The sequence below is a fragment of the Nicotiana sylvestris genome, chromosome 12 (assembly GCF_000393655.2).
Source record: "Nicotiana sylvestris chromosome 12, ASM39365v2, whole genome shotgun sequence".
NCBI lineage: Eukaryota > Viridiplantae > Streptophyta > Magnoliopsida > Solanales > Solanaceae > Nicotiana > Nicotiana sylvestris.
Genome location: NC_091068.1, coordinates 127,744,859 through 127,761,053, shown reverse-complemented (window position 1 = coordinate 127,761,053; position 16,195 = coordinate 127,744,859). Strand labels below are relative to the sequence as shown.

General features: G+C 35.9%; 1 protein-coding gene across 1 annotated transcript; it reads right to left on the bottom strand.

Moving 5' to 3' along the window:
- Positions 1-1,182: 1,182 nt before the first annotated feature.
- LOC104233370 (auxin-induced protein 6B-like) lies at positions 1,183-1,554 on the bottom strand. Its single transcript, XM_009786759.2, has one exon. The coding sequence runs from the start codon at positions 1,552-1,554 to the stop codon at positions 1,183-1,185; it is 372 nt and encodes a 123-aa protein (XP_009785061.1).
- Between the last annotated feature and the right edge of the window lie 14,641 nt (positions 1,555-16,195).

Sequence of the window (16,195 nt, the reverse complement as noted above, 5' to 3'; positions counted from 1 at the left end):
ATAATATAATATCCAATTCCGAAAAAAGTCAACTTTAATAGTGAATAACTATTATATATGTATATAATAAAATGTTGTTATATAAGACATATATTATAACATAATATAATATCCAATTCCGAAAAAAGTCAACTTTAATAGTGAATAACTATTATATATGGATGTAGTTATAGAAAGGTCTGACTGTATAATATTAGAATCTTGATGTCATTATTTTAATTAGTGTGTATTAATTCCAATAACATATCAGTATTCTGGTTTATTTTTATCTGAAAAATAAAAATTCTTATTTCTCCCTCCACCCTTGTTAGTATTCCACCTCTGTACAAGGCACAAATTATCAATCGTGATCCTTAGTTTATATGATGGGATACTTTGGTGTACTACAAGGCACAAATTATTAAGGATAGTACAAGGAGTTCTGAAACATGTGCTAAATTCGAGCGATAGCACAACCAGTTTAATTTTTTAGTTAGTTTTGAGACCCATTGACCTAATATGTTTGGAAAACATTTGAAATATATTAAGGGAGTTATAACTGGGGATCTCTTTTACTATACATCTCATTCATAGTGAGAAATTTCTCTGGGGGCGAGAATGTAAGATTAGCCAACCCTAGTTGAATCCCTGTGTTATTTCTTTCTCTATTTACTCTGTGTGTAATCGTTTTTTTTTTGTTTCCCCTCCCCTTTGATCCTTTTGTTGGAGCTATTGCTCTTTCGGTAACTCGAGCTCACAGCGCTAGGGTTGTAGGTGGGGGTGTTGACCATGTGAGCAGCCCGTCTTGTCTGTGTGTGTAATCGTTAATTTGCTAGTTAACCCACAGTTATTTTGCTATATATTTCAACTATGATATTATAAAAGTCATGTTTAAGAATATTTTGTGAAAGGCTTTTATGTCACTATCTCTTAGACTTTTACTATAATGGACTGGTAAAGCTAATTAACACAAAGGTTTCCTTAACAGAAATGTCATCACTCATATAAAAATGTATACGTTCCTTTAATAGGTTTTGAGCATACAGTTATACATTTAGTCTCAGTTCTAGTTGCAGATGGACTCAAAATTGAACTAAATATAACATGATATCGTAGTTAAACAAACAGGAAAAAAAAAGTTTGTAAATTTAACCATAATATATACTCCATCTCATATATAGAGAATGAACTATTTCCAAATAATTAAACCGCAAAACCAGAGATTTTCCCTCCAATCTTGAGTTGCAGAATCTTCTGTAATTCCTCAGCGCGACAAGGAACTTCAAGAACACCCTTTTGTACAAATCCATATTCATCTTCAGCTTGCTTCAGTAAATTCAAGAATTTTGGATTTGTGAGCCAATGCAGCTCCACTACAAACCTCTTTGGCTCCTCCTCTGGATTTACCGAGAAAACAGCAAAATATCCTTCTTTTACATCATTTGGCACCCCCTCTTCATTATTCGCTCTTGGCGTTTCAACAATTTCATGAGCAGCTTGAAATCTACTGGAATATTTGTGAATTAACTGAAGATGGTTCTTGAGCTTTCCCACAATCATCTTAGTCTTCATCATTTTTGAGCTTATAGTAGAGGTTGAATTTGCTATTTATGACAAGAATTAATATTGATAATTGTATTTGTAGTAGGATATCTTATTTTTTTGCTTTATTCCTAAAAGAGTTTAGGGAGGCAATTTATAGAGATTGCAACTCTGAATCAAGGAGAGGAAGTTTCTAAGATGCTGAGTGGAGGGTCCATATGCAACATATATTGAATATTTTTCTGTCTTCTCTTATAAAAATAAAATAAAGTTTTATTTATAAAATGGAAACGCGGTACCATGATATGATTGTAAGTTTGTAACAGCTAACCTCCGTATTAAATAATTGGTCTCCTCCGTTGTACCTTTGTCCGTACAATACAAGTAATTCTACATATATATTAAGGGGTAGTTTTGATCCCATACCATTTATGCATTGAGATATAAATCAACAACAATTGTTTAATTTTAAGGAAAGTAACAATGAATGGATTTTTATCAGGCGAATAATAATATAAGGATCACGATGAATAATAATGTAGGGAGCGCTAACTTTAAGGGCATTGTTCGTCTTTAAATATTTTTATTGTTAATGCACATATTTTTGTTTCACATTCTAGTCAATATAAAATAATATATAAATTTCAGCATAACTTAATGCACATATTTTGTAATACCACTAATTTTTATATATAATTAAATATATCTAAAAGCATTAAAAACTTCATTGTTCAAATTAAACTGTTTGAATATCCAAATAAAAATAGTGCCATAATAGAATAGAGGGAGTAATCATCACCCTTAAAATGAGTAACAATTGAATTTGTACGCGATTTAAAAAATATATGACTGAACACGAATGATCTATGAACATAAAATAATTAAAGTGAAGAGAAGCAAAACGATCAAACCAAGCGTAATATACAATTAAGCCTGGCTTTTGGGCGAACACTGAAAATTGACCTCGGTCAAGCCCTCGAGACGTGCTCAGTTGCACTTAAATAATTAAGCAGCTGAAGAACGTTATTAACGGTAGCTAGACAACAAAAATAAACTTTTTATTGCTTTGATATGCGTGTCAAATGTGGTTCTAAAATGAAAAAGTCCTCCCCTTTATATAGTAGGGGAGTTTCAATCCTAGTACAAGCCTGATTAAGGTAAAAATTTTCTCTTTCCCGGAAATGTTGATTGCAATTGAGATAGGGCAGGATTCGTGCCGCAATATCTGCTCGGACCCGATGTTCAGTCATATCCGGTCCCAGGTGCACCATCCGTCCTCCCCGGGTTCAGAGATGTGGAACCCCTCGGTTTTACTCGATGCCATATCGGATCGTACTTCCTTCTTGTTTCTGTACCGGGGAATCGGGGGTTACTTTATCCCCAATTTTACCCTCACACACTTTCACTATATCCACAATGTAACCCGATTTAATTTGCATGGAATGCATTGGACACAAGGGGAAAAGCCGAAAAGAGTGATTCTGATGTTTCCTATATTACAATTGCTACCCATAGGTGAAAATATAAAAATAAGTTTTAATAAGAAATGAGGCTTTTTTTGCTATGCTACAGTTTTTTCTTTCTATTGGAAATTAACGTAGTGATTTCTTAATTGTTTGCACCTAGTTTACTGGAAACATCTCTACCTGCTTAGGGTAGACGTATAGATTGCATATGCGTTACCTTTTCATATCCTACTTGTGGGCTTATACTGAATTTGTTGTTGTTATTGATGTAGCTTACTACAATCCATACCCTGACCTATTTTGCCACTGTTTCCTTTTGGTCAATTTGTTCTATCAGTTAATTAACATCGTATAGAACTTAAAAATGTGGCATTAACATTTATAAGAAATTGATATGTTTTCATACACTGATATCTGTTAGCCGTGTTGATTTTCTTTCCTGCGTATATTATCTCCTTTTTACAGTATGGTGCAACTTGAAGAAAGTTGAAAATGATTTTATGATATCGAAATAAAACAACTAAATTCCTCGTCTTTTACTCTCTACAACAACAACAACAGCAACAACAAACCCAGTTTGACCCCAACAGGTAGAGCCGTCAAAATGGGTTTGGCCCATGAGGCCAGCCCAACCCAACCCGCTACTTGGGTAGGGCTGGGTTGGAATTTTTTTAACCCATTTAAAACTGAGGCTTATAAGCCCGGCCCAAGTCAGCTTGCTGGCCCTTGAGGCTTTACCGAGGCTGGGCCTGGGCCGGCCCGTGTGCCAAAAATTAATTAAATTCAAATTTAAATATTTTTAAAAAGTAAAAACTAAAAAAATATTAACTATAGTCCTCATTTTCCAACCTTAGATTGCTCATTTACTCTTTCATATAAACAATAATTTATATTTTTGACATGCATATAGTATGACAAGATTAGTTTTTCTTTTGCTTAATTAACAACGAGCTAGGAAAGTTTTAAATGACCAATAATAATTTTTTATTACTTTAAGTGGCCAATAATCACTTTGGTTACTTTAATATGTTATTAATTATTAAATTGCTCTTCAGTATAGAAAAAAGTCAAGTTTTAATACCCAAAGTAAATTGACAACACTAGCAAATTTCATGAATTTTAAAAATTTATGGACTATAATGAGGAAATCAACAAATAATGTTAAACCTAAATTAAAAAAACATTAACATATAAACTTATTGAAGCAATTTCCGAACCTAAGGAAAGTGAAAGAAAAGTACAAAAAAAAAAATATTTATGTAACGTTAAAAAAAAAAGAGCTAGAGATATAGAGCATTTGTATTTCAATTACGAAATTCCTTGTCAAATATCAAGATTCTTGTAAACTCTAGATAAACAGAAGTCGTTCATATGATTAAGAGATTATGTCACCAAACAATATCTAGAGATTTGAAAAAATATTTTCTTCTAAAAAAATTGAAGGGCCGGCCCGCTCTAGCCCGCGGCCCTCTTAGGGCTGGGCTAGCCATTTTAAGACCTATATAGATGGAGGGCCGGCCCGCCCTAGCCCACCAAATTTAAAAGCCCACGAATCTTGGGTTGGGTTGGGCTATCCCGTTTTGACAGCTCTACCAACAGGTGGGGTCTGGGAAGGGTAGTCTGTACCAGGGGCGGATGCACATTATATTAAGTGGTGTCATCCGACACCGCTTCGTCGGAAAATTTTAAACATACGTGTATAATTAATACGCAAATTACTGCATATAAACAGGAATGACACTGCTTAAAAATTCTTTATCCGTAGCCTAAAGGTTAAGCGATTAATGAATTTTAGAGCTCTTTTTGTTTCTAAAAATGGACGTCCTACGGGATCGAACTTCTGATCTCTCCATAGATGAAAAGGATTAGCTAAACCAATAGGCTAAGGCTTGGTTGTGTGAGCTAAAGCGATATATATATATATATATATATATATATATATATATATATATATATATATATATATATATATATATATATATCCTATAGAATCAGTTATTTGTACCTCTCTTAGTCTCTTTAGCATCGACACCGCTTGCAAAAAATCCTGCGTACGCCCCTGGTCTGTGCGCAGACCTTATCTCTACCTAATGCAGGTAAAGAGGTTGTTTTACTCTCTCTACATTATATTTGCGTATCTTCTAAGGATTTAAGTAATTATATACATAATTGAAGAATTTACGCCGTTTCCCCCCTACAAAATCAGTTTCAATTTTATTTTCAAACTAATATTACAAATAAATCATTTTGTTCCCACTAAGTCTTGGAGTGCGACGGAGAATATATATATTTTCTGATTAGCACTAAGATCTCGACATTGAATCGAGTTTCTTTTCCATTAGCATGAGCCAATACATAATAAAGGAAAAACTAATTAGTACGGGAATGAAACAGAAGGACTAGATCTTGTGAAATTGCATAAAATATTGGACTAGTCTTGTCGTTTATTTCAAACAATTATATCACACAAAACTAATTGAGAATTATTTAACTGACATGATTGTATTCTTTAGAGGTCCTAAACGTTTTAGAGGTCTTATCAGTTTTCATATTAGAAGAATGGAAACTAGAGGCACTCGGAAGAAGTATTTAACTGACATGATTGTATTCTTTGTAGGGAAATGACGATGATAATAATTCAATAATATTATTTGTAAGCATACACACGAATTGGCTTGAGTCGTATTAGGCACTGTTCTAAGAAACTATTTCAGCAATGTAAAATGTTTTCCCAGGATTAAACAAGCCCATTTCTATTTATTTAGAGGATACAGGAATCAACAAAATTAAATAATAAATCCAGTAAGTTAGGAATGAGGAAATAAACACAGGTTATAAAAGTAATTGGAACACACAAAAGGCTACACGTAATTGAAAAAAGAGAAGGTTTGTAGTGATGATTACTAATCATTAGCAATCATGAGAGAGCAAAGTATTTGTTAGTGTTTTCCGATGGTATAGGAAGTGGGTATTTATAGCTGTAGAATTGTGTAAGAAGATGACAAGTGTTCCTCTAGTTGTCAAAAATATTCCATGCAAAGAGACAAGTGTTATGTCTCCTCTACCACTTGTTTATGGCTTTGCCATTTGGCCATATATTTTCATGCAAAAGGCCACATGGTTATTTAGAATTTTTAAAATACTCCCACAATCCCCACATATTTTCAAAATTTACAGGAGACGGATAAAGGAATGGAAGAATAGACTTACTGGATTTGCATCACTGTACCGTTCTAAAGTAGAAGGAAATCTACTATATAGAATACCATAATTCATGGTTCCTCTCAAATATTTCATTAGTCTATCTAATCCAGTCCAATGCTCTCTGTTGTGATTATGAGTATATCACTCAGTCTACACACGACATACTATATCAGACCTTGTAAAATTCATTGTATGCATTAGACTCTCAATAACCTGAGCATATTTAGACTAAGCAACTGAGTCACCATTATTCTTTTTCAACTGAGAGTTAGCATCAAAAGGAGTGTTCACAGATGTGACATTAAAATATTCAAACTTCTTAAGAAGTCTCTCAACATAATGTTCTTGAGACAACATTATTCCATCTTCACTCCTTATAACTTTAACTCCCAATATTATATTTACTTCACTCAGATCTTTCATATCAAAATTAGCAGACATAAATAATTTAGCACTTTGCACAATATTTAAACTTGTACCAAATATAAGCATGTCATCAACATATAGACATATTATCACATAATCATTGTCTACCACTTCTGTATAAACACATTTATCCATCTCAACTGAAGAAAAATCGTCTCTCAATAAGACTTGTTCAAATTTCTCATACCATTGCTTAGGAGCTTGTTTAAGGCCATAAAGAGATTTAATTAATTTATAAACTTTATTTTCTTGTCCAGGAATGGCACCGCCTTCAGGTTGAACCATATAAATCTCTTCTTCTAAGTCACCATTTAGAAAAGCAGTTTTCACATCCATATGGTGGATAAAAAGCTAACGGATTGAAGTTAAGGCAATTAAAACTCGAATAGAAGAAATTCTAGTCACTGGTGCAAATGTATCAAAATAATCTATATTTTGTTTTTGAGAAAATCCTTTTGCTACTAACCGAGCTTTATATTTATCTAAAGATTCATCAAGATTAAATTTATTTTTGAAAATCCATTTACAACCAATAGGTTTTGCACCAGGAGGTAAGTCAGTTAAAATCCATATATTATTTTTCATAATAGAATCAATTTTAACTTTTATTGCCTATTTTCAATATTTAGCATCTTAAGAAGATATAGCTTCAAAATAATTTGATGGTTCATTATCGACAAGAAAAGTTTGAAAATCATTTCCATAAGAAAAATATTCTTTCCTAGGCCTTTTGCTCCTTCTCAATTTCTCATTAGAGGTATTTTCATTATTTGTTTCAACAGGTGTATGAGAAATTTTATCAGTTAATGGATAATATATATATATATATATGTATGAGAAATTTTATCAGATAATGGATAAATATATTCAAAGAACTCAGCATTCTTTGTCTCAATTATAGTATTGCAATCAAGCACATCACTTTTTAAAACAAGAAATCTATATGCAGCACTATGTTCAGCATATCCAATTAGCATGCAATCAACAGTTTTAGAACCTATTTTTCTCTTTTTAGGTTCAGGCAAAAGAACTTTAGCAAGGCACCCCCACACTTTTAAATATTTCAAATTAGGTTTATAACCCTTCCATAATTCATAAGGAGTTTTGTCGGTTCTTCTATGCGGTATTCTATTTTTAAGTGACATGCAGATAAAATAGCTTCACCCCACAAATTATCAGGAGCATTAGAACTAACTAACATAGAGTTCATCATCTCTTTCAATGTTCTATTTTTTCTTTCAGCTACTCCATTTGACTCAGATGAATAAGGCGGAGTTACTTCATGAATAATTCCATTATTTTCACAAAATTCATTTAAAGATAAATATTCTCCACCTCTGTCTGATCTAATTCTCTTGATTTTTCTACTAAGTTGATTTTCAACCTCAGTTTTATAAGAAATAAAAGCATTAAATGCATCATCTTTATTTCTAAGCAAATACAACTTAGTATATCTAGAAAAATCATCAATAAAAGTCACATAATATCTTTTACCACCTCTAGTCATAGTCTGCTTTAAATCGCCTAAATCAGTGTGAATTAAAGATAATAATTCAGTTTCTCTATACACAGAAAAATAAGTCTTTCTTGTACTTTTAGCTTCAACACATATTTCACACTTATTAATATTACTTGAGTCTAAACCAGATATTAATCCTAGTGACTACATTTTCTTTATATACGCGACATTAACATGTTCTAGTCTAGCATGCCACAAAGAAATTGACTCAACCATATAAGCAGAAGAAGATGTATTTTTATTGTTAGTATCAGAAATATTAAGCACAAATAACCCATGGTTACAATATCCATTGCCCACAAAAATTTCACTTTTGGTCAATACGACCTCATTATTTTCAAATGTGAAACCTTTACTCCAACTTTTCCTAATAACCCCACAGAAACCAAATTGGTTTGGATATTAGGAACATGCAATACATCACTCAATGCTAGAGTTTTACCAAATGTGAGTTTGAGAAGAATTTTTCCTTTTCCAAGAACGCGAGCTGTTCTTGAGTCACCAAGATAAATAAATTTTTCTCCTTCCTCAATTTGGGTGTAAGATAAAAATTTATTTTTGTTTGCACAAATGTGCCTAGTAGCACCAGAGTCTATCACCCAATCTCTCACATTGGCCACATTATTTATTTGGGAAATGACCGCAACAATTATATCATCCTCTTTAGTCAAATTTAATTTTGACTTAGCGAGATTATCATTTATCCCAACTCTTCTCTTGTATTGAGGTGCATTTTTCTTGAAGGTTTTAATATTATCATTGGATATGTAACCATGTCTATTCACATACCTGTGTTTGGACATTAGTGTCTGCCAAAGTTGTAGATGCAATAACGTATTTGCAATATCATGGATATCTGGTAGGACAACTGGAACAGTAGTAGTAAAGACAACACCAAAATTGGTAGCACCATCAAAATTTTTTGTAGTAGTATTACTTGCCATAGTTTCTTATATTATAGGGAAATGACGATGATAATAATTCAATAATATTATTTGTAAGCATACATACGAATTGGCTTGAGTCGTGCTAGGCACTGTCCTAAAAAACTATTTCAGCAATGTGAAATATTTTCCCATGATTAAACAAGCCCATCTCTATTTATTTAGAGGATACATGAATCAACAAAGTTAAATAATAAATCCAGCAAGTTAGGAATGAGGAAATAAACACAGGTTATAAAAGAAATTGGAACACACAAAAGGCTACACGTAATTGAAAAAAGAGAAGGTTTGTAGTGATGATTACTAATCATTAGCAATCATGAGAGAGCAAAGTATTTGTTGGTGTTTTCGGATGGTATAGGAAATGGGTATTTATAGTTGTAGAATTATGTAAGAAGATGACAAGTGTTAATCTACTTGTCAAAAACATTTCATGCAAAGAGACAAGTGTTATGTCTCCTCTATCACTTGTTTATGGCTTTGCCATTTGGCCATATATTTTCATGCAAAAGGCCACATGGTTATTTATTATTTTTAAAAAGTACTCCCACATTCTTTAGAAGTCTGAAACATTTTAGAGGTCTCATCAGTTTTCATATTAGAAGAATGAAAAATAGAGGCAGGTCGAAGAAGTACTGGGGAGAGCTGATTGGCCCTAAATGGCCTAAGGAGAGGTAGAGGTTGTTATTAAACTGTATTTCTAAAATAATTCTGGAAATATAAATGAACATAAACAGACATGAACATAAATAGAAGTGAACAACGAAATAACAGAAAACCGATTCGAGCCCATTGAATTCACAGTGTTTCCTTAAGGAATTTAATCCCCTCATTGTAACCAAGGTTATGGATTATTTCCTCCCAGGATAGAACGAATTACACATTGGTGTAGTGGTACTTCAAACCCCAGTGTTTCAGCGAACACAAAGTTCGGTAGCAAATCACACTTACTATTGCTTTGTCTGATGCTAAAAGTATGCAAAAAATGGAGGAGAAACTCAGAAAATCATAGTGAAATTCTGAGCAGAATAGTGTTGTATTTATAGCCAAAGTTGGGCTGAAATCTGAAGAGGTGCAACTCTTCAGAATGGCTGTTTCTGCAAAAAGGCTACATCATAAATGCCATTACATAAATGGCTATTTACTCAACAATAAAGAGAGAAAATAAAGAGGGAAAATTGAAGAGGGTAGTTAATTTTCTGTTACTAAAATAAAAAACCGGATTGGATTTAATATTAATATTTAATATTAATATTCTGTTATTAAAATAAATATTTAATAACATTTCTGTTAATATTTTACTACTAACAAATAAATTTGGTCCAAAAGGTTAATTAATCAATCGATCATTTGACCAAATCAGAATCCGAATCCGAAGCCGAGCCGAGCGAGCGACGACGACGACGGCACGAGGCTTGCCTTCTTCTCAACTCTTTAAGATCTAGAAGAAGAGCAATTGCTTATATACCCATAAAAAATCTCTTTCTCTTCCAATATGGGACAATGTCCATTTACCAAGGGGGAAACTTAAAATTTCACTCAAAAATTTCATTTCCCTCCATTTTCCATTCACAATCTTTTAAGTATTTAATATATTAATTGAATACATAAAAAAAAATCCAACAATCCCCCACATGAATGGGAAATGACTATATCACGGAAGTATGCATGAAAAATTGTGTGATTCGTAAGTAAGGATTAATTGCATCTGGATAGTAGGTTTCCCTTTGAACTTTCCGTAGTGAACTTATGTCGGATATACTCGATCAATCGGTAGATTTGATATCTTTGAACCGTCGAACTTTAGTGTATACCTAGACAACCACAAGTCACACAACCAACTCTTAACCGTCTTTGGTTCTCATTGTTGTGTTCGTTTCAGCCATGAACACCGCCTGGTTTCATAAGTGCGTAGAGAACTGGCCTTACAAAGTTCTCCTTGAAGCGGCTAACACTTCACACTTACATAGGTGATTCCTAAACGTGTCATCCTATAGATACACTATTTGATATACCCCGTATCAAAATTAGAAATCATTAAAAAACCTTAATACTTTATCCTTGGTACTGAACATTGTCTCATCACGAGAATGGACCAAAGGTTTAGTTGACAATGTTGAACCGTCATTAATGACTTTGTTTGATCTCCTTTAACCTAGATCTTGGGATCTCCAGTCTTCTAGGTAGAGTTACCGCCATTATGACTTGTTCTCGGCCACAGTCCCATTCCCCTTGATGACTTCTCAACTACCTTTCTAGTTAGGCATTTTGTAAGTGGATCCGACATATTATCACTTGACTTTACATAGTCAATCGTGATAAATCCTCTAGAGAGTAATTGTCTAATGGTTTTATGTCTTCGTCATATATGACGAGATTTACCGTTATACATAACGCTCACAGCCCTTCCAATTACCGCTTGACTATCGCAATGTATGCATATTGGTGCCAACAGTTTGGGCCAAATGGAATATCTTCCAAGAAATTCCGGAGTCATTCAGCTTCTTCACCGGCTTTATCCAAGGCTATGAACTCAGCCTCCATTGTAGAGCGGACAATAAAAGTTTGTTTGGATGACTTCCAAAATACCGCTCCTCCACCAATAGTGAATACATATCCACTTGTGGACATAGAATCTGTCATGACCCCAAACCCGGTCGTGATGGCGCCCAACACACTGCTAGGCAAGCCCGACCATTCAACAACATTATCCCAAATTTTTAATCAGATTATACATAAATGACACAGGGAATTACTAAGTCATTACTTTCAAGTTTATAAATAATAATAAAATCTGCGGAAGTTCAATTAAAATACCACACCATAGCCCAATAGAATCCGGTGTCACAAATATGAGCCTCTAATACAGAATATCCACCTATTACAAGTCTGTCTAGGAAAAATGCGGAATAAAAGATAGAGATAAAGGGGAGAGATCAAGGCTGCGAACACCATGCAACTACCTCAATACTCCCGGATACTGCTGCTCAGCTAACAAATCCTCACTCAGCCTGGGGTGTACCTGGATCTGCACGCAAGGTACAGGGAGTAATGTGAGTACTCTGACCCAGTGAGTAATAAACATAAATAAAGGCCGGGAATAAGAAATCGTGGAAAAATACAAAGTAAACTATGACTGGCAGTTTAGAACATCAAAAGTGAAGCAACAACTCAATGAAATCAGAGTACAAATACGAAGGCAGGTATAACAGATAAAGAACAATGCATGAGATGTAATGCAATGCATATGACGATACACTCCGGTACCCACTACGGCGTACAGCCCGAGCCATCTATTTATTTATCGTCGACGGCGCTCACTGGGGGTATGTACAGACTCAGGAGGGGCTCCTACTGTCCAAGCGTAATATCAAGTCATCTCGTGGCATCAAATCTAGGCCCTCAGCATCATATCAATCTCAGTATAATCAACCAGGCTCTTGGCCTCAATATCAATGTACTCAACCAGGCTCTCGGCCTCAATATCAATGTAATACTGCTGCGGCGCGCAACCCGATCCATGCTCAGTCCAGAAACCATCATAAGCCCCTTGGGCATTTGTAAAACAGTAGTTCTTAGCCCGAAATATCATTTAGAAATATCATTTAAGCTTTTAAATCTTAGAAAGATGGTTGAGTTTGCAAAACAATATTTAAAACCTTGGACTGAGGTCAAATGATATGCAAAATATGCGAAAGCAGTGATATCAATCCCTGAAGGATTCAAATAATTGGCAAGAAGCCCAAATGTAACAATTAAATCTAAGTAAGGATGATTCTCAATTTAGTTCAAGTAGAAAACATGGTACAAACATCTCTCGGGACGGACCAAGTCACAATCCCCAATGGTGCTCTACCCCACGCTCGTTATCCGGCGTGCAAGTCGCCTCAATATAGCGTTACGATGTGAAATTCCGGGGTTTCAAACCCTCAAGACATCATTTACATCAATTAATCACCTCAAATCGGCTATTTCTTTAATTTGCGACGCCTTTGCCCATCGAATTGGCCTCCACGTGCGTCGAATCTGCCCAAAATCGCAACGAATATGTCACATAATGCTAAAGAGACAATACCCAATCGAAAGCACTCGAAAAATATCAAAATTCATGAATTTGGCAATGCCCGAGCCCCGGGCCCACGTCTCGAAAAATCAGAAAATTGACATCACCGGATTCCTTATCTCGCCACGAGTCTATATATATCAAATTTACCAAAATCGGAGTCCAAATGACCCCTCAAATCCAAATTTGAAATATTAAAACTCACGCCCTAGTTCTTCCTCTTTCGCTAAATTTCTATGGATTCCAAGATCAATTTCACAATAAAAACGTTTTTTTAGTTCATAGGACTTACCTCCAATCACTTCCTGTCGAAACCCCCTTCAATCCCCGTCCAAAAGCTCTCAAGGTTGCTCAAAAATGGAGGAAATGGGACTTGGATCGCGGGTGAAATGTTTATTAAAATCACTGCCCAGAATTTTTCGGAAGTACTGTTCACCCGCGCGGTTACTGTTCACGCTGCTAAAAAAAATACAGCAGCAGCCAAAGAAATTGCAGCAGTTTTCTTTTTACTAAAATGGCTCTAACTCCATCATACGAACTCGGAATTTGATGATTCTTGTTCCTATGAGTCACAAATAATGATACGAACATAGTCCTTTAATCGAAACTCAATTCGGAGCTTGTTTGCTCAGTGCGATATCCATTTTGCTCGTTAAACAATTAACTCATGTTTCGTGTCAAAAACCCAATCGCGACTTGATGAAATTAGACCAAACTTTCCATATCACTCCTATAATTCATTATCAAAATTCTGGAAGTCTCAAAATCAAATTTCAATCTCTAGAACTAAAAATGGACCTTTGGATCATTACATGCTTATGCTCAAACGACAAAAATCTTCCAAAAACTCTTCCAAAACTTATCCGAGCCTCATCGGACCCCGACCAAACATGCCAACATAATTCATAACATTATTCAAACCTCTTCCAATCATCAAAACACCTCAAACAACATCAAATTACCCAACACTCATCGAATTTAAGCCTAATTTTCTAAAAACTTCCGAAATACACTTTCGATCAAAAACCTGACCAAACCATGTCCGAATGACCTGAAATTTTTCACACATATCCAAAATCACCTAACGAAGCTACAGAAACTCTCGGAGTTCCATTCCGACTCTCGGATCAAAATCTCACCTATCAACCGGAATTCGCCAAAATACTAACTTCGCCAATTCAAGCCTAATTCTACACCGAACCTCCAAAATTACTTCCAATCACACTCCTAAGTCACAAATCATCCCCCGAAGCTAACCGAATCATTGGAATTCACATCCGAGCCCTCTAACTCATAAGTCAACATCAGGTTGACTTTTCCAACTTAAGCCTTCTTAAAAGAGACTAAGTGTCTCATTTCTTATCAAAACCACTCCAAACCAACTCGATCACATAAGATACGGATAATAAAGCATAAAGAAGCTAAGAATGGGAAAAAAAATGGAGCGGTAACCCATGAGACGACGGGCCGGGTCGTCACATCCTCCCCAACTTAAACAAATGCTCGTCCTCGAGCGAGTCAAGAAACATACTTGAAGCCTCAAACAGGTGAGGATATCTGCTCCGCATCTCCCGCTCGGTCTCCCAGGTAGCTTCCTCCACGGGCCGACCTCTCCACTGCACTTTTACAGAAGATATATCCTTTGACCTCAATTTTCGAACCTGACAACCCAAAATAGCCACTGGCTCCACATCAAAGGTCAAATCACCATCCAACTGAACCATGCCGAAATCCAAAATATGGGACGGGTCCCCAACATACTTTTGGAGCATAGAAACATGAAATACCGGATGCACACTCGACAAGCCGGGTGGCAAAGCAAGCATATAGGCCACCTCCCCAATCCTCCTAAGTACCTCAAAAGTTACAATGAATCGTGGACTCAACTTTCCTTTCTTTCCAAATCTCATAACACCCTTCATGGGCGAAACCTTCAGCAAGACCTTCTCACCAACCATGTAGGACACATCTCGAACTTTCCGGTCCGAATAACTCTTCTGACGTGACTGCGCTGTACGAAGCCTCTCTTAAATCACCTTCACCTTCTCTAAGGCATCATGAACCAAATCGGTCCCCAATAGCCTAGCCTCTCCGGGCTCGAACCAACCAACTGGAGATCTATACCGCCTCCCATACAAAGCCTCATACGGTGATATCTGAATGCTGGACTGATAGCTGTTGTTGTAGGCAAACTCTGCAAGCGGCAGAAACTCATCCCAAGAACCTCCGAAATCAATCACACAGGCACGCAACATATCCTCTAATATCTGAATTGTACGCTCGGACTGTCCGTCCGTCTGAGGATGAAATGTTGTGCTCAACTCCACCTGGGTACCCAACTCTCGCTGAAAAGTCCCCCAAAACTGGGAAGTAAACTGAGTACCTCTATCTGAGATAATGGAAACTGGAACACCGTCCAATCGCACAATCTCTCGGATAAATATCCCTGCCAACTGCTCCGAAGAATAAGTAGTACACACCGGAATGAATTGCGCGAACTTGGTCAGCCGATCCACAATCACCCAAATAGAATCAAATTTCTTCAAAGTCTGAGGAAGACCACTCACAAAATCCATAGTAACTCTCTCCCACTTCCATTCTGGGATATTCATCCGCTGAAGCAAACCACCCGGTCTCTGATGCTCATATTTCACTTGCTGACAGTTGAGACACCGAGCTCATAACCTACAATATCTTTCTTCATTCTTCTCCACCAATAGTGCTGTCTCAAGTCCGGATACATCTTCGCGGCACCCAGATGAATAGAATACCGCGAGCTGTGGGCCTCCTCTAGAATTAACTCTCTAAGCCCATCTACATTGGGCACACAGATACGGCCCTGCATCCTTAATACGCTATCATCATCTATAGTCACATCCCTGGCATCATCATGCTGAACTCTGTCCTTAAGGACAAACAAATGTGGATCATCATACTGGCGTTATCTGATGCGATCATATAAGGAAGACCGAGAAACCACACAAGCCAACACCCGATTGGGCTCAGAAATGTCCAGTCTCACAAACCGATTAGCCAAGGTTTGAACATCAAC

Coding starts and splice junctions, on each gene's coding strand:
- LOC104233370 (XM_009786759.2), bottom strand. CDS start 1,554: ATGATGAAGACTAAGATGATTGTGGGAAAGCTCAAGAACCATCTTCAG.